Consider the following 24,117-nt stretch of genomic DNA (forward strand, 5'->3'; position numbering starts at 1 on the left):
CAAGAAGCTTATATTCTGTTGGAAGAAATAACATGGGCATGTATGTAAACTAAATAAAGGTACTGTTTTTAAGGAGGGCCCAAGCAACAGAGGGAATCACAAACAACTACAAGTAGAATAGTGGTTCCTAACCTGGAATCTATGAAGAATCTCAGGGACTGCATAAATTGAATGGAAAAACTCCTGAACTATGTCAGGAAGGGATGGACATGAGAGGTATTGAATTTGGAGCTAGAAATAAGATTCAGCTTTTCCAAACAATAAATATCTATTAAGTGCTAACATTGTAGAAACAAAGACAAAAAGGAAATAGCCTGGCCCTCAACGATTATATTCTAGTGAGCTTCCCCTCACAATTTTCATGGTAGTTAGGGAGCTAGACTAAAGATTTTAGAGTCAGAGCAGTATGGGGCCAGTGTGGTACACAGAGCACTGGATTTAGAGCCAGCAAGAATCTTGAGTTTGAACCTTGCTCCCATAACCTTCTTAGCTGTGTGACCTTAAAGCTCTATCAGATTCACTTCACTCATCTATAAATCAAGGATAATAATAGTACCTACCTTCCAGAGTAATTGTAAAGATCACATCAAACGATCTGTACATAAGTATGTAAGCACATAAAGCACTTTGCAAACTTTAAAGCATTAGATAAATATTAACTATTATAATTATTATTATTAGAATTAATGTTCAGGTTTAAGTATCCTGCCTCTGACACATACTAAATATGTGAGTATGGGCAAGTCATTTCACCTCTCAGTCTTTCCTCTTCTTTCTCCTTCCCTTATGCAGGCAAACCTTAAAGACTAAATTTCTGGCAGTCAGTTAATATTCAGTGGTGAAGAGACTTTCTACATTGGGAGTTTCCCAAACTTATGAAATCTATAGGTCTAGATTCAAAGAAGAAAAACAAATAGACAAAAAAGAATCCTCCCCAATTTCAAGTTTTATATTTCTCATTTTCACTATATCTGAAAATATCAATAGGAAAACAAATAGAAATACTTTTTAAAAAATACCTAAGTTTTTTAATTTGGATCTTTAATTTTTTACATAATCATAGTTTTACCAGTAACTTTCCTCTCCCCTTCTCAGAGAACTATCCTATTTAACAAACAGTGTTTAAGAGAAAAAAGAAAAATAGGAAGAAAAACATCAGCATAATTGACCAATACATCAAATAAGTTTGAAAATACTAAGCAATGGATAACACTAGTGGACTATCCATCTCTGTAAAATGGGTATGATGGGAATGTCAATGAAGATACTTTCAATGAAACTAAAGGATCAAGAGAAATAAGAAAAGAAATTTAGATCACAGAAAAAAATTCTCTAATCTTGCCTTCTTGGCATTCAAGTCTCTAGAACTCCTTTGGTCTTTGCCCCAAGTAGAACTCAAACCAAAAAGCTTTATAAAATTCATTTTATATTTACCAAGTATTACTCACTTAGTCAATGATGCATCCAGGCTAGCAACAAATCCTGCAGCTGATTGATGTCCTGATGAGATGTCATGATAACAATCAATACCAATGAACATAGCATCTTTGAACTAAAATGAAAAAAGGTTTATACTCACACAAGAAAAAATGCATGGAAAAAAAATCAAGAAATTTTCTTTAAAATTTAGTAATGTAAGTCTTGAATGACCCATAATTAGAGGCCTTAAGAAAGATTTTCTCTATTGTCATGTGAGCATAAATATTTATTACAGCAAAAATAAGAATAGAAGTTGCCTATCATATTACCTGGTAGTCATGTATTATATTAGTACATGACAGGAAGATCATCAACTTAGTTGGCTTGCATAGGTAAAGCATTTACTTCTATTTGAATTTCTAGGCTTCCAGAAGAAAATTCCCAAATACCATCAATACTGTGGCTCAGAAGTATTAAAACACACACATATATATATATATATATATATATATATATATACCTAAACTACAACCAAAAATACCAATTTATAAAATTTATAAAATGGAATTTACAAAAAGAGACATTTCAATAAAAAACAACTTACAGGGATAGAAACTTTCCAAAGATGACCTCCCATCTTGCAATTCATTTGCAGAACCAACTTGTTAGCAACTGCCAGGAGAATATGGGGTTTGTTTAAGGTTTCAGCTACTATGCACTGACTTGGAACTGGGAAATCTACACATAGGAGACGTTTTATAGCATCATATTTTTCTTTTTTATTATTGGGCAGCAGACAAACGACCTTGAAAACAAAAGACAACTCCTATCATAAAGAGTTATTATTCAACCAGTATATAACTTGTGTCTATTGTATATAAAGTTTTAGGCAATGTACTTTCCAGAGGAAGGAATATGAAATGAAGATTATCACCTGTCTTTGAGGGGCTTATGTTCTACTGGAAGAACATAGAATTGGGATAGATATGTAAATACAATTTAATTTGGATAGAGGGAGTAGCAAAGCAATGACTATGAAGATCAGAGAAGGCTTCCAGGAGAAAGTGGAACCTAAGGTGAACCACAAAGGAAGTTAAAGAATCTAAGAAGTAGAAATAAGAAGAGAATTTGATGAAGTCATGAAGGATAGCTTGTGGAGAAGCCTGAAGGTAGCAATGGAATTTGATGAGTAGGGGTGATACAACAATCGCAGGAAGGTTGATGGTGTACTCAAGAGAAATATGGAAGGAGAGGTTTAGAGGGGAAGGAAAAAAATTATTTTATATTTCTTGAATTTGAGAAACTTATGAGATTTTTGAAACATTTGAAGATATCCAACAATTGTGGCTCAGGAAAAAGATGAGAGCTGAATATATAGCTCAGAGTAATCTGCATAGAGATAATCTCTCTCACAAATTCAACAAGTCTGCTGGAATTTAGTACCTTCGATTTGCTAGGCAATATGCTAGATGCTGGGAACAAAAAGACAAAAAACAAAATAATCCCTTCCTTAAGAAGCTTGTTGGGAAGGACCAACATGTACCTGTAATCACATACAGATGACATAAAATTCAAAATAAAAGAGTGTAGAAAGAGAAAAGGAATCAGGACAAAGCCTTGGAGGACATCTATGATTAGGAGGTGGTACAAGAATAATGATGTAACAAAAGAGAACCAAGAGTGGTCAGCCAAGTAGTAAGAAAAGCAAGAGAAAAAATATCAGAATGTGAGAAATAATAGTCTGAATCCAAAAAAGGGGCACAGTGAAGGAACAGACTGAGGATATGTGAAGCAATTTAAACTTTTAATACACTCCTGCAGGAACGGGTGTAAAAACTCCATATGCGTTTACCCACACACCTCACAGATATCCGAGCCAACAGTTACATCTTGGAATACCACCCTAACCCCACCTCCTTCTCCTCATTTCCATTGGAGGAAACCCTTCAGAAGTCTAACATGTCATTCTGAAATACCCAGGTGAGAGAAAACACAGGGAAGCCAAAATAATGAAAATTTAAGAGTGTTTATTGCTAGCTAGTAACTGAGCCCCACTAGAACAAGGAAGTCAGGGAATGAGTGGTCACATATTTATAGAAAGAAGAGAGAGGCATCAAAATGTTTCTTGATAAATTTGTCAGAATAAAGAAATTTCTATTCTAAACAGAAGGCAAAAAGTTATCACTCTAAGGGTGTCATTCCCAGACATCAATAAGCAGTATTTCTTTAAGTTTATCAAGTTGTCAAGGTCTTAGGTTTTTCAAGATAGCACATCTGGGGATATATACCATCTGCATTAGGGAGTGAAGAACTAGTAATAAACTTCTAACTACAAAGATTCAAGATTATGTTTCTCACGGTCCCATTTGGGGTGCTTTTCCACTTCAATTCCAGTTCTACTACGTACACTCCTTAATATGTTACCCTTCCCTGATCATACATCCCATGTTGAAAGATGGGGACTAATCCCACCCTCAGGGTGTCAGTTAATATGCATGAACTTCATTAAGCGTGTGTGCTGAAAAAAGCTTGTGTCCTGACCCCATTTGATTTTAGCCAGTTTAAGCTGGGACCCCTTCTCAGAAAATTAGGTTTTAGCTAGCTTCTTGACTCACAAAGTGATTAGTTGGAGACATCTTAACAGGATGTTTTAATTCTTCCCTTCATCCTGACTATCTCTGAATAAATTATTTTGTGACTACAAGCAGTACCAAGATTATATAGACCACTGATTTGACTTCTCCAATTCCTTATTTTTGTAACTAAGTTATAATATCTATGGAAACAGAACATTCTTCTCCCACCATTTCTTATGAGAAAAACTCAAGAGCAAAAGAAATCCCAGAAATATGTCAAATGTCACAAAGAAAACAAGAAGTGCAAGGACTGAGAAAAAGACACCAGAATGGATAATTAAGAAATCATGAGCCCAAGGCTCATCTGTATTTTTAAAAAGAAAAGTCCGAGAACCCAGGAGTCAGCTTCAACCTTCTACACAGAATTCTATATAGATTGTGGATATGGTGACCGTCTACACAGAATTCTATATAGATTGTGGATATGTAAGCAACAGAGAAATAGAATTTTACAGAAAGCAGAATGGGAAAAGAACATGTCTGGAAACAAGTAACAAAAAGGAGAAGACAAGGACCCTTTCAGCTCTTCGAAACAGAGGAGTTGTGGCTTCTTTCCCTGCATTGATTCTCCAGGTGTTGTGACCTTTATGTTTTTAAGAATAATGTTTGGAAACTCAAAATAAAGACCGGGAAAATGTATTCTTATCATAGTGGCAGCAAGAGGCCTGAGCCACAAACTCTCCTGCTACAGTCCACTATAAGATCACACATGTGCATATCCAACCAGATTTCTGGAAATCTTATTGTTTTCTTCTTGAGATACTTTTATATGTAAGTTTTCTGGCAGGCATAATATAAGTATTGGGAAGTACCACAGACAGATAGAAGTATTGGGAAGTACCAATTATCACAATAGAGAAAAATTAGTTCAACAATTATTGTATTACAAAATACAAAGTTTTCACAACTCTCTTGATTTGGACTATTCCTGGCAACAAACCACAAATGTCCTAAATATAAATTCCTTTTATATTTAATCTTTTCTAGAGCTTTTCCTAATACTTCAGTGCAATTCAAATGTTGAGTAATATTAGAGGTTTGGTACCTGCATAACATTCAATGTCCATGTTATGCTATCATCCTAGATCTAGCCATTTACTTCATAAGGTTATCTGTTTCTAAGAAATATTTTCCCTTGGAAATTCTGTATCAAATCACTGCCCACAAATTGTTTAGTTTGGTCTACTTAAACTCAGAAACATGTATTCCTGAAGTCTTTCATTGGCAAGTTAACAGTATTCGAATGGACTTTGTTTCTAGAGAAGATTTGAAGAGGATTTCTTCCAGTAGATCAACTTTCTAGGTTCCAGGCCACTTGTGGAATTTTGTTAGGTAATGTTGCTTAAATGTGTAAGTGATAAAATTATAATTTAGTAAGGTCTTACAAAACCTAATCACATTAGCTTTCCAGAACTTTCCAAGGAATTCAGATAATATCTTAAAGAGTTAACATCATAAACATCAGAAGTGTAGGGAAGATATCAAATTAAACTAAGTCATCTGAAAATTTGAAATATACATAAACATTTGTGTTTTCTATCTTTACCTGAACCCTGCATATGTTAAGGAGATAACCTATAGCGATTATTTGGATATAGAGTATTTTTCAGAAGTAAGAAGAGAAGAAAAAGATATATATTTCTGGAAATAAGTAACAGACGAAAAGTTTTGACACCTTTCAGCCAGTCAAAACTAGAGCTGTGGATTCTTTTCCAGTCTTGATTCTGGAGTTTTGTGACCTTTGATCTTTCAGCAATAATTTCTGGAAGCTCAAAATATCATGATGGCAGCAAAAAGTCCAAACCATAGTTTCTTTCCCATTATGGTCTTTCTCTTACCCCAATGGCAGTGGGAAGCCTGAGTCAGGAATTCTCCTAAAATAACCCTTTTTTTTGATTCTTGGAAGGGAATCTCAACGGGATTTTAAAACAGCAGATAATTAACCACCCGTAGGCACTCAGTAATGCAGTAACACAGTAGACCCAGGTGCAAATTTGGCCTCAGTCATTTCCTAGCTACAAGATACTACACAATTTACTTAACCTCTCTAAGCTTAAATTTCCACACTTATAAAATAGAGAGAATCCACCAGTAAGCACTTACCTCCTAGGATTGTAAGGATAAAATTAGGTATTTGTAAAGTATTTTACAGACTTAAAAAGAAAATGTTCTATAAATGCTAGCTCTTATTTCAGGAAAAAATTCTTGAATTGAGTCCCAAAGAATGCGTAGGATTAGGAAAAGTGTGTAGATAGATGTAAAAAATAGTGCAAAAAAATATAGCAGGAACAAAAGCTAATTTGGTCCCATGGAATTCAATTACATAAAACAAACCTTCACAAACCTTGTTCAATATAAACATATGACAAATAAATAATGGTCATTCTTTTTGGCAAAAGATAGATTTATTTAGGGAAAGAGATTACAGACAAAATGAAGGGATATAATAGACACCAGGAATGGTAAATTTGAAATAGAGTTGGGAAAGCAGGTAGTTAGATTAAGACTAAGGTAATAAAAGACAAGTTATGCAGAGGAATTCACAATTAACCAGGAGAAAGGAAATAATACTCCATGAGGTGGAGGAAAGCTACTATCTGGCAGGTTAGACTGACCAGAGTTAGCTAGAGCAAGGAGAAAAGCGCCACTAGAGGGAAGGCTCTATGAAGAGGGAGAAAGAAGACCTTAACAAAGATCTTCATCAGAAGCAGATCTTTTATAGGGGAAATATAGCCTTGGGGGTTTTTCAGAGAAATCAGAGAACTCAAGGCACTGAAATCAAAAGGAAGGGATCAGTAGCCAGATGGAATGTATTTTGCTAAAGATAGGCTTGTTATTATCTCAGAAGGTTATTTGTAGATACCCAGAGGTTGGGAGATGGACAATGGGGGATGCTAAGAAGTTCCTTTCTAGAAAGTCCAGGAATTATCAGATAATAGCTTCTTTCTGATAGGGGAAGAGAATAAGCCACAATAAGGAGAGATACAAAGTGTTAATAATTTCAAAGATGAGATTTCTTTCTACACAGACTATCTGTTGGGAAGACTATAAAGAATCCATATATGAGGCAAGGCAGAGAGGCCAAGCAGGTTACTTGACATGGAGTTAAGATCCTTACTAATTGAGGGTTGAGGGCAAACATCAAAGAGAAAGTAACACTAACTGAATCCAGAAGGACAGGCAGAGAATCAATAGTACATGCAAAAATATCAAAAGTTGCAGAGTGCATGGCGAGTTTGGGAGAATACATGAAGATGTGATAAGGATGGGAAGGTAAAAGAATCCTGGGTAAGTCTTTCCCCAAACTTGAAATTCTATCCACTGTTTTTCTTTATTCACCCAAGCCATTCCCCATTCCTGGAATATTCTCTCTTTGTCCCTGTCTTTCAGAATCCAGCACCATCCTTCAAACTTCAGCCCAGGTGACATTTCCTTTACAAACTCTTCCCTTATTTTCTTTACAAAGTCTTCCTTTATTTCTCCAGTTGTCAATTCCTTCTCCCTCAATTTAAACGTATGTGATTGTGGTATAACCTTCTCCTCTTTGCTCCCACAACACACACAAACCATGAACATAGGCTCAGGGAGGGGATCGCTTTTTTATCTTTGCATCCCCAGTGAATCATTTTTGAGTTTCTGAATGTGACATCAAAGGAGTGCAGTAGAGTGGAAACTGTTCTGGAGCCAACTGGAAATAAAAGAACCAAATACTTGCAATTTCAGAAGTAAAAAAAAAATTGGCTACTTACAATCTGAGTCTGTTTTGTAATATTCTCCTTTAAGACTTCCAGATACTTATTGATTTCATATGGTATATCTGATCTAGGAAAGGAATAAATAAACTCATTCTATTCAGAAGTCAGTATGGCCAGTTCAAGTTGTATTATTCACATAAGCTTAAACAAGTTTCATATAGTAATGAATTCACACATTAAATCCAAATAGAAAGAAGGAAATACAAAAAGATACAAAGAATAAAAAATTCAAATAGTAAAAAGGGACCCATAAAGGCTAAAAATATTTGTTAAATATGTCACCAAAATTTTCAGGGGGAAAAATTTTCCAGTCCCTTACCAGGTTTGTCTACCAAAATGTCTGATACTTAGAATGTCAGAATACTCAGAAATGTTCCTACTTTAAATATCTTCCCTTCACTTTCAGCACACAATTTTGATTATATATATGTTTATATTTACATGGCACTTTCTGATATTTTTTCCATCTTCTTAATAAAATGTTCTTTCTATCTTCTATGACAGAGGTGTCATAATTCTCTCCATCGGCCAGCTCTTCAAAGCTATCTCAAATATTAAGAAATATTTAATAATATAAATAAAAATATGATACAATGTGGATAATTTTAATATACTGTTTTCTAAGACAATATTGAGTTTGACACCAGAGGTCTTGGAAATGGTCTTATTATTAGTTATTAGACAAAAGCAACAATGGTCTGAGAAACCCACATCAGTAGGAGGAAAAAATTGGCAAGATGATTTATTAAAAAACACAAATGGTGTGGTTTATTGTCCAGGAACTAAGGAAGATATAGTGTAAAGAGCATGTGAAGAATATGATTAGTAGGTATAGAAAGAAAAAAAGAACACCCTCATTTGAGCAGTCAGAGTATGTATTACAGAGCCCTTACACCAAAAGAAGAACCAGATGAGGGAATCTAAAAACAGATCACCTATTTGGCCCAGAGTGACAATGGACAAGTGATGGAGGATTTCATTTCTTTGGTCATCTGATGGATCTATCACCTTTCAAAATAAACAATAGCCAATAATTTTTGATTTGCCAAAATAGTAATTCCATCTTTCAAAAATAGGAGGAATCTACTTGGGGAAACACTGGTCTGTATTTAATTTTCTCAAATATGGAAGAACTGGTCTCTGATAAAAAAAAAATATGAGAACTCTGGGGAGAACCTAGTCTGGTATTAGCTGATTGCAAACTGAATACGGGTCAATATGATATCCCCTTTCCTTGGAGGGACAGAAAGCAGAACAGAAAACTCTTCCCATAATCCTCTCTTTATAGATGGTTCACAAAATGAGACGGTTCTTCATTTGCCACCAATGCTTCCAACGGGTAACACTTGTTACAAGTGGATGATAAAAAGTTTAGGATAATTTTGGCAAAAGTCCTTAATTTGGAGATTGAGAATTAAAAGGAAATGCCAAATGAAAAATCTACAGATTAGTTTCTTTCTTAATATCCAGATTCTCATTAAATAGAAATACTGAGTGCTATACCAGACTCCCAAGAAACTATTTTAATGACCTAGAAAAAATAACTACAAAGTTCATATGGAAGAACAAAAGGTCAAGAATTTCAAAGGAATTAATGAAAAAAATCAAATGAAGCTGGCCTAGCTGTACCTGATCTAAAACTATATTATAACCATTTGGTATTGGCTAAGAAATAGATTAGTTGATCAGTGGAATAGGTTAGGTTCGCAAGACAAAATAGTCAATAACTATAGCAATCTAGTGTTTGACAAATCCAAAGATCTCAACTTTTGGAATAAGAATTCATTATTTGACAAAAACTGCTGGGAAAACTGGAAATTAATATGGCAGAAATTAGGCATGGACCCATACTTAACACTGTATACCAAGATAAGATCAAAATGAGTCCATGATGTAGACATAAAGAATGAGATTATAAATAAATTAGAGGAACATAAGATAGTTTCCTCTCAGATTTGAGAAGGAAGAAAGAATTTGTGACCAAAGAAGAACTAGAGATCATTATTGATCACAAAATAGATAACTTTGATTATATCAAATTAAAAAGCCTTTGTACAAACAAAACTAATGCAAAAGATCAAAAGGGAAGCAACAAACTGGGAAAACATTTTACAGTTAAAGGTTCTGATAAAGGCCTCATTTCCAAAATATATAGAAAATTGACTCTATAAGAAATCAAGTCATTCTCCAATTGATAAAGGGTCAAAGGATATGAACAGACAATTTTCAGATGATGAAACTGAAACTATTTCTACTCATATGAAAAGGTGCTCCAAATTACTATTGATCAGAGAAATGCAAATTAAGACAACTCTGAGATACCACTATATACCTGTCAGATTGGCTAGGATGACAGGAAAAAATAATGATGAATGTTGGAGGGGATGCAGGAAAACTGGGACACTGATGCATTGTTGGTGGAGTTGTGAACGAATCCAACCATTCTGGAGAGCAATCTGGAATTATGCCCAAAAAGTTATCAAACTGTGCATACCCTTTGATCCAGCAGTGTCACTACTGAGTTTATATCCCAAAAACATACTAAAGAAGGGAAAGGGACCTGTATTTGCCAAAATGTTTGTGGCAGCCCTGTTTGTAGTACCTAGAAACTGGAAAATGAATGGATGCCCATCAATTGGAGAATGGTTGGGTAAATTGTGGTATATGAATGTTATGGAATATTATTGTTCTGTAAGAAATGACCAACAGGATGATTTCAGAAAGGCCTGGAGAGACTTACACGAACTGATGCTGAGTGAAATGAGCAGGACCAGGAGATCATTACACACTTCAACAACAATACTATATGAGGATGTATTCTGATGGAAGTGGATATCTTTGACAAAGGGAAGATCTAATTCAGTTCCAGGGATCAATGATGGACAGAATTAGCTACACCCAGAGAAGGAACACTGGGAAATGAGTGTGAACTGTTTGCATTCTTGTTTTTCTTCCCAGGTTATTTTTACCTTCAGAATCCAATTCTTCGTGTGCAACAAGAGAACTGTTCAGTTCTGCACACATATATGGTATCTAGGATATATTATAACATATTTAACATGTATAAGATCCCTCCTGCCGTCTAGGGGAGAGGGTGGAAGGAGGGAAGGGAAATGTCGGAACAGAAGTGAGTGCAAGGGATAATGTTGTAAAAAATTACCCATGCATATGTTCTGTCAATAAAAAGTTATAATAAAGAATTTTTTAAAAAATAAAAAAATAGAAATACTGAGAAAAGGAATCAATTTTTAGTTAACTCTGGGCCAAATGGGTGATCTGATATGGGTTTTTCAGACAGTGTCAGTCCAAGATTCTGGAGAATGCTTGTTCAATACTCCATAAAATATTTTAGCTTTTTGGGAGTTAGAGTGGGAGAGTCTAATGGATTATCTGAGTACTATATTATTGCTCATGGGCTCCCGAGAGTCAATTATGTGTCTTTTGAATTTTCTATAATAGGTGAAATAAAAGTTGTTATACCCATAATGCTTACTATATACCTGACACACATACTGTACACTGAATGCCTTTCTGGGTGTTGAGAAACCTTATTACCCACATTTGAGGAAATTCATCTCTGAAATTTAAACCAAAGCCAAAAGAGAGAAAATGACCCTTTGAAGGTAAGGAGTAAGGATTAAACCTTGTAGGCTGAGGGCTTTTGAAGGGACTTAAGTTGCAGGTGATATTTCTATATTCCTCAAATAGGAAGGGTCTCCTTTATATCCAGTCTAGGAGAGCTTATTATAAGCATTGCTGAATAATCTCTATACTGAATTAGATTTGAACTCTACATTCTCACTCAAAACTTTTGCCAAAACACACACACACACACACACACACACACACACACACACACACACACCAAAAAAACAAAAAATAAAAAACCCAGGGCACCAGTCCTCAACCCAGTTCAAATCTGGTTCAGACACTTAACACTTCCTAGCTGTATGACTCTGGGCAAGTCACTTAACCCCGAATGCCTCAAGGGAAAAAAAAACAAACAACCTTCCCCAAATGTTTAACCTGTCAACTACCAGCATTAAATTTCTAAACTATGAGAAAAGTTTAACTCTACTTACATCGTAACAGGATCCTTCCAGTTTATGCCTAGCTCGCGTGCAGTTAAGTGTAGTTCCTTCTGTAGGAGTTCCGCCTGACTTGAATTTTCTTTATTAAAGACAAGTAGCCAATTAGTCAGTGGTTTAGGATTATTTAACTGTACTCTTTTGATTTCTTTTGACCACTCTGTACACTGGATAGATGTACCCTAGAAGGAGAGAGAAAGAGACTCAGAAGACATATTTTGAGAAGCTAACTGTGCTCCACAAAGACTTAAATTCCAATAAGTCAACACTTACTTTCATTATTTATTTATTAAGCCCCAGTATGTGTGCCGACAATCCAGTACTGAGGCCAGTAATGGGATGCCAGGTCCATAATGTCGTGGCACTATGGCGCCACCTAGCTGCTCAACAACTGTGCCAGAGGATACAGAGGGAATTGGGGGGCACACAGAAAGCAAGAAAAGTCTCCTGGAGGAGGGGGCCCCTGGGCTTAGGTTTAAAGGGAGCTAAAGGTTCTAAAATGGCAAGGGAGTGGGAGAGCATTCAGGTACAGGGACAGGGAAACGGAGTCCTGAACAATAAGAACAAAGCATAAAACAGGGTACTGTACAGTGAGCCTGAGAGCATCCACCACAAGAGCCTTTGTTCTAGAACAAAGAGGGACCCCTGGAGTTTTTAGAGCATGGGAACACCATGGATAGAGCAAAGCTTAGGAAGATCCTTGATCCCTTTGCAACTGGGCAGAGGAGAGACACCAATCTCAGGCCCTAGATAGCTACAAATGTTGCTCCTACTTTAAGAAACCATCACTTTTACACATTTCTCTTGTTTTTGATGAAACAGCCAGGTGGCCTAGTAATTAGAGAGCTAGGCTTGTCCAAAGACCAGAGTTCAAATCTGACCTCAGGTACTCCTTAGCTGGGTGATCCTGGGCAATTCACTTAACCTTTCAACCTCAATTTCCTCATCTGTAAGATGGGGATCATAATAGCACCTTTTCTGGGGGTTATTGTGAAGATCAAATGAGATAATATTTGCAAAGTGTTTTATAAACCTTTAAGCACTATAGGAAAAAAAAACACCAAACTATAGTTTTGGTGATAAGTTAAGTTTAATTCACTCATGTGGGAATACAGTAGGAAAACCAATAAAAGAATAAGGTAAAATTTTTGTCCTCCTAATTACTTGTATGAGTAAGTTTACTTTGGTTATAAAGTTTGCTTTGGACCAAAGTGAACTGAATATTTAAAAGGAAAAAAAAAACACCTTAATTTAAGAAACTTACTCTGCTGCCTTCATTGAGTTTCTGGACTGGCAAAACTCTTCCAGTGAGAGATAATGATTGTTTTTCAAAGTCTAACCCCCATTCCTGAAGCTCTCTCTGGACATCAGCATTTCTGTCAAGTGAACAGTTATTTGAACATTGATAAATAAAACAATGGTGTAATATCTAGTAAGAAATGCACCAGAATTAAGATAAACATTTCTTAACCAAAAATTGTAGGTGATACCTCTCAGATTTGAGATTCTAAAAAGTCACTCCAAGTTCTGACAAAGTTGTCACCACAAGACACACAGATAATCCAAGGTAGCTTTCTATCCTCCTGTCTTACTTTTGGAGCTGTCTCTAGTGACTGAATGACAGAGCTGAGAAATTAAGAGCTTTTTCTCTACTACTACAGTTCTCCTCTACTAGTTATCTGCTACAGAACCAGAAAGGTAAACAGACTATGATATCTATACTATAGCTATCTAGCAAGATACATAAACACACACACACACACACACACACACACATACAAAGTCATTTAGATGGGAGTAGGAAGATAGAAATCAGAAAAGGTCTCATGAAAGAGGTGATAACCAAGTTAAAGTATGAAGGAAATCATGAATGGGTTGATCTGAACAATGCGGGTCATTTATGTTACTAAAGATGAGAATGAAAATCTGATAACATGAAAATCACCTATTATATTAGGGGTTCTTAAGTTGGGACATGAGAATTTTTTTTAGTATTTTGAGAACTATATTTCAATATAATTGATTTCCTCTTAAGCCTGTATTTCATTTTATGCATTAAAAAAATTATCAAAAGATGCTCATAACACAAAAAAGGTCATGACCCCCTACAACAAAGAAACTCACCTGTGAATATTGTCAATTAGTTTTCGGAGTTCACTGTGTCTTCTTTCAGGTGACAACCTTGTACAATTAGCTATGCCCTTGGTGATCCTATTATTCCTTCGCATTGAGCGTGTTAGACCTTTATGATAAAGATACAGGATATTGTGTTCAAACCAAGATCTAAGAATGTTTACTAAGTTTTCTGTGAGCACTGGGATGCAGAAGCAGCTCTCTCTGAGAAAGCTGGGCAGAGGTTCAAAGAGGATATGCTTAGGGGTCTCAGAGGCCAGAGCACCAGAAGGAAGATATGTTAAATGAAGGACAGAAGAGGAAGTGATGGGCAAGAAAGAAATGGATAAGTGACTCTGTCATCCCTCCAAAGAAAAGAAAATTATACAGTACCCGTGAGGTTACAGAGCTCAGGCATGAGCAGGGCAGGGCTTGGATCTGTCCCATCAGCCTTTTTCCGCTTAGGCAAGCTGACCAGGACTGGCTGCTCCAAGTCTGTGATCCTTGTCCTATATTGCTAGGTAAGAAAAGAAAGGTTATCATCATTAACCGTCACTTTTTCTAACAGTAAATAGAACAAAGGATCCCACCAGATCTGAGTACTTGAGCAGAAATTCTGCCTCACTTATTCCTTCACTGTATGACCCTGAGCAGGTACCTTATTTCTCAGTCTCATTTTCCTCCTCCATAAAATGGGAACAACAAGAGAGTTTAACTTTCACACTTGTTTGGAGAATCTTAATGTACCATAATAAATACTAGTTGTTATTATTATTATTAAGGCAAAAACTGAATATCAGAAGTCGTGTTGATTTTGGACAACTTAAGAATGCCTGTAAATGGCATAAATTATAGCTCCTTTGGTGATTTCTTCCCACACCTAGAACTTTCATTGCCAAAAGGATCACAGCTTTACAAGAGTATACACAGTAAAAGCAAGACTGTATGATGATCAGCTATGATGACCTTAGTTCTTCTCAGTAATGTGGTGATCCAAGGAAATTCCAATAAGACGGGCTAGAAAATGCCTTCTGCATCCAAGGAGAGAACTATAGAGACTGGATATGGGTCAAAGCATACTATTTTCAGAGTTTTTTTTTAGTTTGTTTTCTCTCTAATTTTTTTTTCTTTTTGTTATGATCTTTTTTTCCTACAACATGACTAATATGTAAATATGTTTAAAATGATGATTGTACATGTATAACATCTATTGGATTATTTGCTATCTTAGAGAGGGGTGAGACAAAAGAAGGCAAGAGAAAAAATTGGAACCCTAAACGTTACAAAAATGAATGTTAAAAACTGTCTTTACATGTAATTGGACAAATAAAATACTATTAAGAAAAAAAGAATTATATTTAAAGTTGAAAGGAGCTTCAAATGTCACCTACTTGAAACACATTTTATAAATGGATAAATTCAAGCCCAGAAAGATAGCTTGCCTCAAGATATCCTATTCATTAGAGGGAAAGCAAGGACATTTTAGAATACTCAGTAATTGTTTCTTAATAATACAAGTGGTGTTAATATCTTTGATTAGATTACTTTGGAGACTTCTTATACAAATAATAATAATTTGCTTACTATGTGCCAAGCAATGTGTTAGATGCTGGGAAAATGACAACAAATTGAAAATGAAACAAAACACATTATCAAATTATTTTTGACCAATTATGTGATAATAAAATTGATAACTGGAGGAGATGGTTGAACAGTTATAAAAATATAAAATAATATTAACAAAAGAAATAGACTCTAAAGAAGCCAATATCAGAAAAAGAAATTTAACAAGCCATAAAAGAATTCCCAAAGGAAAAAAAGACCTCCAAAATAAAATACACACACACACAATATATATATACACCCATATATATATGAATTCTATCATATAGTCAAAGAAGAATAAGTCTAATAGACTATAAGCTATTGGCAATAATAGGAAGTGAAAGAGCCCTTCCAGTCTCTGTGATACAAATATAGTTTTGTTACCTAAACCAGGAAGAGACAAAGCAGGAAAAAACCTTGCTACTAAACAATATCCTTAATGAGCAATAATGCAAAATTTTAAAAATACAATTTAGTAAATAAGCTACAAAAACATATTAGAAATATTGTACACTATGACCAAGTTGGGTTTATGCTGGAAGATTACAGATATAATAAATAATGTTGATCATATTAATATTTAAATGATCCTATTAGTACATGCTGAAAAGGGATCTGACCAAATCCAATCCTAGCTGTTTAAAAAAAGCCAAACAAACACTATAAAGTAAAGGAATAAGTGGACCTTTTCTGAAGAGAGTAAATATCTAAAACCTAGAGCAAACATATGTAATGGAAAAAAGTTAAAGGACTTTCCAATAAGATCAAGAGAAAGCAAGAAAGCCAATTATTACCTCTACTATTTAACATAATCCTGGAAATGCTAGGTATAATCATACAAAGGGAATCATGAGAACAGAAAAAAGGAAAAAGAAAGAAAATATCATTTAAAAAATAGTACATTTAGAAAATGCTAATCAATCAAGACTCATGGGAGATAAGATGGATACATTTGAATATATAAAACTAAACAGTTTTTGTATTAACAAAGTCAATGTGACTAAAATGAAAAAAAAAAAGCTGGAGACTGGAGAAGGTGAAAGGGAATCATAACAATTGATCTGAGAATCTTCTGCATAGAGACTGTAATGGGCTGAGGCTTGAATTGATGCACTGAGGTCCCAAGCACATGAGGCTAAATAGTTATTGGGCCATACTCTATTAATATATATGCTTGGAGAAAGAATAGTCCCCACCCACTCTTTGTGCAAGTCCTGATGTGTTGTATAGGAAAGGACAATTTTGGTGGGTGGAGGCAGGGGAATGGAAAGGGAAGCGGAAAGAGAGACTGTGGGCTGGCATCTTGTCACAGCTACTCACATTGCTATCGTGACCACACCCCTTAACCCCCAATCCCCCTTTCACCTGTAATTCCCCTTCACCTCTGCTGGCTGGCTTCCTGTCACAGCTGCCCATATTACTATTGCAATCCTCCTTCACTTCAAAAAGAATAAAGATTGAAGATTTTTCCCTTAACCTGAATTCCTGACTCTGGCTGATTTTAAATACGTGGTCATCATATTTGGTGTCCAGTCCAATGTGGGGCTGAAGCTGCCTCAGATTCACCATACCCTTGAGCCTCACTTAAGTCTCCATGCCCTGTGGGGATATGGTCATTAATCTGTTCATTGTCTTCCTCCTTTTTCTCAGGCTTCCCCATTTGGCTATTCCTATTCTTTCTTCTATAACTTATACGACTTCTTAAAGCCAACTGTATTATATTGTATAAATAGAATGCCTCGATGGAAATTGAATGTTTTGTTGTAATATGCGGAGAGCTGTTGCCCAATTAATGTCTAATTATCTGGAGAGATTTGCTCTTCCTCTAAGAACCAAGGGGAGGTGCGTTTTAATATACCCAGAAGTCTAGCTATCTGTACCCAAGTTATAAGTAGCCCTTGATCTTCTATCAACTTAAGCATGCTTTCTATAGCACTACTCCTGGGTGGGGTTGGGAGGATTGGGGTGGGGGAATGGAGAATCTTTAGCTAGCATCTGTCCCATTTCAGCCAAAAAAAGGTTACTAGTTTAGTCTTTAAGAAAATAAGTTCCCTGTTTGTCTATTATACTCACCTAAGTTCTTGGTCACTGGAGACTTCTTCAGTGAAAGTCCCAACAGACTTTGCACAGAAAATGCCATCTGCATCCACACAGAATATGAAAAGATTTGCCTTTTCAGTGCCCAGCATTAACTTAGCTGAGCCTTATAAAAGATATGAATGGACAGTTTTGCCACAGGAATGAAAAACAGCTCCATTATGTGTCAAATGTATGTTGCTGCTGCTCTTGTTCCAGTAAGAAAAGCATTTCCAAAAGTTATGCTATTACATTATATGGATGATATATTGGGATGTGCACCTGAGGAACAAATGTTAGAAGCATGTCTACAAAAGACCATCCCAGAGTGGCAAATTTTATTAGCCATGGCTCCAAATTTTACACATGGGTCTCCATTAAAGATAACCACACTTTTACATAATTGGCGATGGAGTCTTGAAAAAAAAAGTTTCTAAAGTTCCTCTTAAAGGACCAACTATCTTTACAGATGCATCCAAACGTAATATTTGTGCTGTATACTCTCATGACTTAATTATAAAGAGAGTATTCAGAACTCCTTTTCAGTCCACTTAGCAGAATGAATTGTATGCGATCATTCTAGCTCTTACTTATTATCCAAAAATTACCCATTTTTGATGGTAATTCAAGGGGAGATAGCCTTCTAACTATGTTGGTCAATACTCCTTTATTCCAAGAAGCCCCGGCATCTCATTATAAATATCATCAGTCTGCTTGAGCTTTACGTTTACAATTTGGAATAACAAGAGAGGAAGCTAGGAGCATAGTAAAAGCCTTGGCAGTTTGCCTTCCTTTCCACGCTCCCACACTGCCTCCAGGGAAAAACCCTCGTGGTTTGAAACCCAATGAAATCTGGCAAATGGATATGATCCCTTATACATCTTTTGGTCATCTGTCTTTTATCCACGTTGTGGTAGACACCTTTTCAGGATTCACTTTTGCCATACCAACAGCAAAAGAGACAGCCCGAGTGGTCACTGAATTCCTCACACAAGCATTTGGCATTATGGATGTGCCACAAGCAATAAAAACAGACAATGGTCCTGCATATATCTCCAAACATTTTACACACTTTTGTGCACAGTATAAGATTTTTTAAAATAATTTTTTTATTGGTAGAACACATGCCAGGGTAATTTTTTACAGCATTATCCCTTGCATTCATTTCTGTTCCGATTTTTCCCCTCCCTCCCTCCACCCCTTCCCCCAAATGGCAAGAGTCCTTTACATGGTGAATGGGTTGCAGTATATCCTAGATACAATATATGTGTGCAGAACCAAACAGTTTTCTTGTTGCACAGGGAGAATTGAATTCAGAAGGTATAAATAACCCGGGAGGAAAAACATAAATGCAAGCAGTTTATATTCATTTCCAGTGTTCTTTCTCTGGGTGTAGCTGCTTCTGTCCATCTTTGATCAATTAAGGCTCTCTTTATCAAAGAGGTCCACTTCCATCAGAATACATCCTCAAACAGTATCGTTGTTGAGGTATATAATGATCTCCTGGTTCTGCTCATTTCACACAGCATCAGTTCATGTAAGTCTCGCCAGTCCTCTCTGTATTCATCCTGCTGGTCGTTCCTTACAGAACAATAATATTCCATAACGTTCATATACCACAAGTTACTCAACCATTCTCCAATTGATGGACATCCATTCATTTTCCAGCTTCTAGCCACTACAAACAGGGCTGACACAAACATTTTGGCACATACAGGTCCCTTTCCTTTCTTTAGTATCTCTTTGGGGCACAGTATAAGATTTTACACACCACTGGCATACCCTTTAATCCTCAAGGACAGGCAATAGTAAAGAGGAGAAACAGAGACATTAAGACACTGCTCCAAAAACAAAAGAAAGGGGGAGTTACAGGTAATCCTAGAGAACTTCTAAATCTAACCCTTTATACTATTAACTTCTTGATTTTTGACAAAGATGCATTGGCTCAGCAGACAGGTTTTATAACCCACCGGAAGGGCAGTGTTCAGTGTGAGCAGTTCCAGTATCTTTAGATAATCGCCAGGTGATGTGGAGAGACCCAGAAAGTGGTGAATGGAAGGGACCAGATAGGCTAACTGCTTGGGGGACAGGGTTTGCTTGTATCTCTCCAGGTGGAGAAGGAATCAGATGGGTGCCAACAAGCCATATTCGCCTTGTCCATCACAGAGAGCCGGAGCAGACCCTTGAAACGAAGAAGACCCAAGAAATATTAGGTGGTTCTGTTGCTGATTGTGCTCACCACTGAAAGAGCATGGCAGTTATGGCGTTTGACTCATGGACATAGAAAATTGTAGGACCTGAAAACCCTCAGGAATCATTGGATTCTTTGAGACATAAGACTTGAAAACCCTCAGGAATCATTGGATTCTTTGAGACATAAGACTTGAAAGCCCTCAGGAATCATTGGATTTTCTGAGAAATGATAAGACTGTTACAGGACTTCAAAATCTGCTGGAATCATTGGATTCCCTAAGACATAAAAAGACTTTTACAGGACTTCAAAAACTTGGAGGGAATCATTGGATTCCCTGATATGTGAAGCAATGGACAATAGATTGGTTTTGGACTATCTCTTGGCTGCTGAAGAAGGCGTATGTGTGACTGCTGTTTACATACTCTCCTTCTAGGACTTCTGGCAATCTTTTACAACACCATGTTGATTTATATTGTTTGTTATACCATTACTTGGATGTACAATTCATATTTGTTACATCATATCAAGCCTGCACTGACTGTGGGGAGAGTCATCACTAATAGCCTCTGCATTATTACTATGTGCTTGTGTAATACCTCCCATGCTGATGGGTTTGTGCATAATAAGATCCTTCAGCCCAAAAACCCGCTAGCAACCCCCACTTCCCTTTGGTGCTTTTCATCTCCCTTCCTGAGATGTCAGAGGAGTCGTGATCACCTCCTTTTTAGTGCTTTCACCTCCCTTCCTGAGAAATCAGGGGGGGTTGTGATCACCTCCTTTTTAGTGCTTTCACCTCCCTTCCTGAGAAGTCAGGGGAGTTGTGATCACCTCCTTTTTGGTGCTTTCACCTCCTTTCCTGAGAAGTCAGAGAGGGGGTGATCACCTCCCCTTGGGGGCTCTGACCTCCCTGAGGAGTCAGGGATAACATGACCACCTGTGTTCTAAAACAAAAGAAAGCGGGAGATGTAATGGGCTGAGGCTTGAGTTGATGCACTGAGGTCCCAAGCACGTGAGGCTATATAGTAATGGACCATACTCTAATAATATATATGTTTGGAGAAAGAATGGCCCCCACGCACTCTTTGTGCAAATCCTGATGTGTTATATAGGAAATGACGATTTTGGTGGGTGGAGGCAGGGGAGTGGAAAAGAAAGTGGAAAGAGAGACTGCGGGCTGGTGTCTTGTCACAGCTGCTCACATTGCTATAGTGACCCCCCCTTCACCTCCAATTCCCCTTTCATCCGCAATCCCCCTTCACTTCTGCTGGCTGGCTTCCTGTCGCAGCTGCCCATATTACTATTGCAATCCTCCTTCACTTCAAAAAGAATAAAGATTGAAGATTTTTTTCCCTTGACCTGAATTCCTGACTCCCACTGATTTTAAATATGCAGTCATCACAGAGATAATAAATGAATCCATGGGAGCTGATGACAGCACTAAGTGAAATTATAGGAAAAAAAGACAAGATGAGAAAGAAGTATAGGACAAGTCTTAGGAGATAACCACTGAAGTTTTTTTCTTTCCAATTGTGGACATTGTCATTGGCTGTCCCTCATGCTGCACATGCTCTCTTCCTCCTCATCCTGTTCTGGCTTCCATAGCTGCCTTCAATTTTTAGCTCAACTCTCACTGTCTACAAGAAGTCTTTTCTGACTCTCCTGAATTCTAGTGCATTTCCTCAGTGGTTTAACTCCAATTTGTCCTGTCTATATTTTGTTTCTATATAGTTGATTGCATATTGTCTCGCCCATTAAATTGTGAGCTCCTTGAAAGCAAGGGCCGTTTTTTATTATTCTCTGTAAACTCAGACCTTGGCACAGTGCCTGGCATATGGCAGATGCTTAATAAATGTTTGTTGACTGACCCCCAAACTCATGGATGCAGGAAACATAAGCCACCGAGACCAAAGTCCAGTGCAGGTGAGGGGAAGCTCACATTCTTTTAAGCCTGAGATACCTATACCACAGTTGCTAAGTTGTTGAGGCAATTTGGTCACTGAATGACAACTCTCTAAGCACCCTTACAAACAGATAGCTCCATTTCATGTTTATAATAATGGGCTAAAACTATGGAGCTAAAAAATAAATTGGAAAAATGACTTATTGGATGAAGAGCTGGTCCAAAAAATTCAGGTTCAAATCTTGCCTTTGACACATTCCGACTATGTGACCCTGGGCAAATCACCTTGCCTCAACAATACTCCAGGAAACTCTTAATGGCCATGGATTGCAAAGAAGGTATCTATCTGTTTTGGAAGAGAGAGGGTTCTCACTGGTGAGTTCCCAAGATCAATGAAATCACAGGAATGGTCCATGTCCCTATCCAAATGTATCAAGTCAGAAGTGGTATGAAGTAGCAATAGTTGAGAGAGCTGGCCTTGAAGCCAGGAAGTGCTGGGTTCAAATTCTGCCTTGGACACATGCAGACTGTGTAACCCTAAGCAAGTCATGGATCCTTTAGTTACTCCTACTTCCTCCTCTTAACCCATCTCTAAACTCTAAATTTCAGAGCAGGAACCTGATCTGCATTGATAGGGAGTTCCTCACAGGTCCAAGGAAAAAAAGAAAAAAAAGTGTCTGGGTATCTCTACATATATGCATGTGTATGTGTATATGTGTGTGTGTGTGTGTGTATATATATATATATATATATATATATATGTATATGTATATGTATATGTATATGTATATAGATAGATATATATATATGTATATGTATATAGATAGATAGATAGATATAGATATATAGATATAGATAGATAGATAGATAAGATAGATAGATATAAATCTATGTATATATTTATCATATATATTTATTTTTCCCCAAGAGAGCACAAAATGTTCTAGTATCTGACTTTTGATCACATTCTTTCCCAAGCTTATTCTTGGCTGCCTCAATGCCAATACCTAAAGAATATATTGTTTTGCTACTTAAATGACTAGAGCTACTAGTCTCTAGTAGCTTCACCTACTGACTCAAATAAGCCAACAAGTATATATTAAGCTGTTGCTCTGTAAGGCCAGACACTGTACTAAGTGCTGGGGATATAAAGAAAGATTAAAACCAAGATTACTTTAGATCTCATCTTCAAATTCTCTGGTTCTCATTCCTGAGGAAAAAGGTCTTTGCTTGGCCCACTCTTCTTGAATAATGTATCTTCCTCCTCTACTCCATTTCTCTTCTGTGCTTGTTGTCCTGTTTCTGACCAATGACACCATGTGATATCTTGATTTGTTCCTGAATTGGATCGAAGTGAAGCATACTAGCACACAGTCCTCGGCCTCAATCTCTCTCCTAGAGTCTTTGAAGTCCAGCAGTCAGGATGACTGGGGATGGCCCGAAATGTCACCTTCTGAGCTACCCATACTCCCAGGAAAAGTCTTTACGGGCTTGAGATAGCCACCCCCAATCAACAACAAATATGGCATCTCTGTTATTCTCAAGCTATTCTAGCCCATCTACTGAGCCTGTTTTGCCGCCTGGCTTTAGCACTTGCTACAGTCTCTTGAGGTGAGAGTCAAGTGGTAGATGGAAACCAAAAGTGGATGGACAACCTGAAAAGGACTCAGCAACCCTTCTTAACATTCCACAACCTCCACCTTTAAACAGAATTAGAATTTGGATTTAATACCATGCTCTTTTCCAGCTTTTTTCTAATTAATGCCTGTTCCCCCCTCAAAAAAAAAAAACCTACCAGAATTACCAAAAACTATCCTATATAGAAGTGCCATCCACCAAATGGTTATCCTTGAACAATCTCAGTCTGTAATTCAGCCTATTTACAAGTCAAGTGACCTGAGCTGGCACCTGGTTGAGTGTCTTTCCAAGATGGACCATTCCCAGAATGCCCTCTAGAGCCTCCTCTCAAATTCTTTTACCAGCAACTCCCCAAAACCCATACCTAAAAGATACTTTCTAGAACAGGAGTTTGTAATCTGTTGTGTGTCCTAGACCTCATTCTAGTAAAACCCAGAGACTTGTCTGATGGTAGTTTTTTAATTTTTTATTTGTTTTTAATAATTCATAACTGAATAAAATGCTAGATTTTAAGTAGAAAGTTGGTGAAAATAAAGATATAAATTTTTCAACATGCAAGTCTATAAACCTATTGAAACCTAATCATGGATGCCTTGAGGTTCAAATATCTTATATTCATTCTTTAAGCCAGCACCAGAAAAATATACTTAATCTTGATATACATAGCAGAAAATTCTCTAGCCATCTGTCTTAT

At 36.8% G+C, this 24,117-nt stretch overlaps 1 protein-coding gene across 1 annotated transcript in view; it reads right to left on the reverse strand.

Moving 5' to 3' along the window:
- The window catches only part of LOC127548452 (piwi-like protein 1), a 62,848-nt gene that overhangs the window by 16,042 nt on the left and 22,689 nt on the right, over positions 1-24,117 (reverse strand). The window contains exons 9-15 of the mRNA XM_051975875.1: positions 14,404-14,527; positions 14,023-14,140; positions 13,163-13,274; positions 11,893-12,080; positions 7,805-7,877; positions 2,024-2,224; positions 1,449-1,552 (exon numbers count right to left, since the gene is read on the reverse strand). Coding sequence (XP_051831835.1) covers positions 1,449-1,552; positions 2,024-2,224; positions 7,805-7,877; positions 11,893-12,080; positions 13,163-13,274; positions 14,023-14,140; positions 14,404-14,527 — 920 coding nt within the window. The remainder of the gene's footprint in view (positions 1-1,448; positions 1,553-2,023; positions 2,225-7,804; positions 7,878-11,892; positions 12,081-13,162; positions 13,275-14,022; positions 14,141-14,403; positions 14,528-24,117) is intronic.

The sequence above is a fragment of the Antechinus flavipes genome, chromosome 1 (assembly GCF_016432865.1).
Source record: "Antechinus flavipes isolate AdamAnt ecotype Samford, QLD, Australia chromosome 1, AdamAnt_v2, whole genome shotgun sequence".
NCBI lineage: Eukaryota > Metazoa > Chordata > Mammalia > Dasyuromorphia > Dasyuridae > Antechinus > Antechinus flavipes.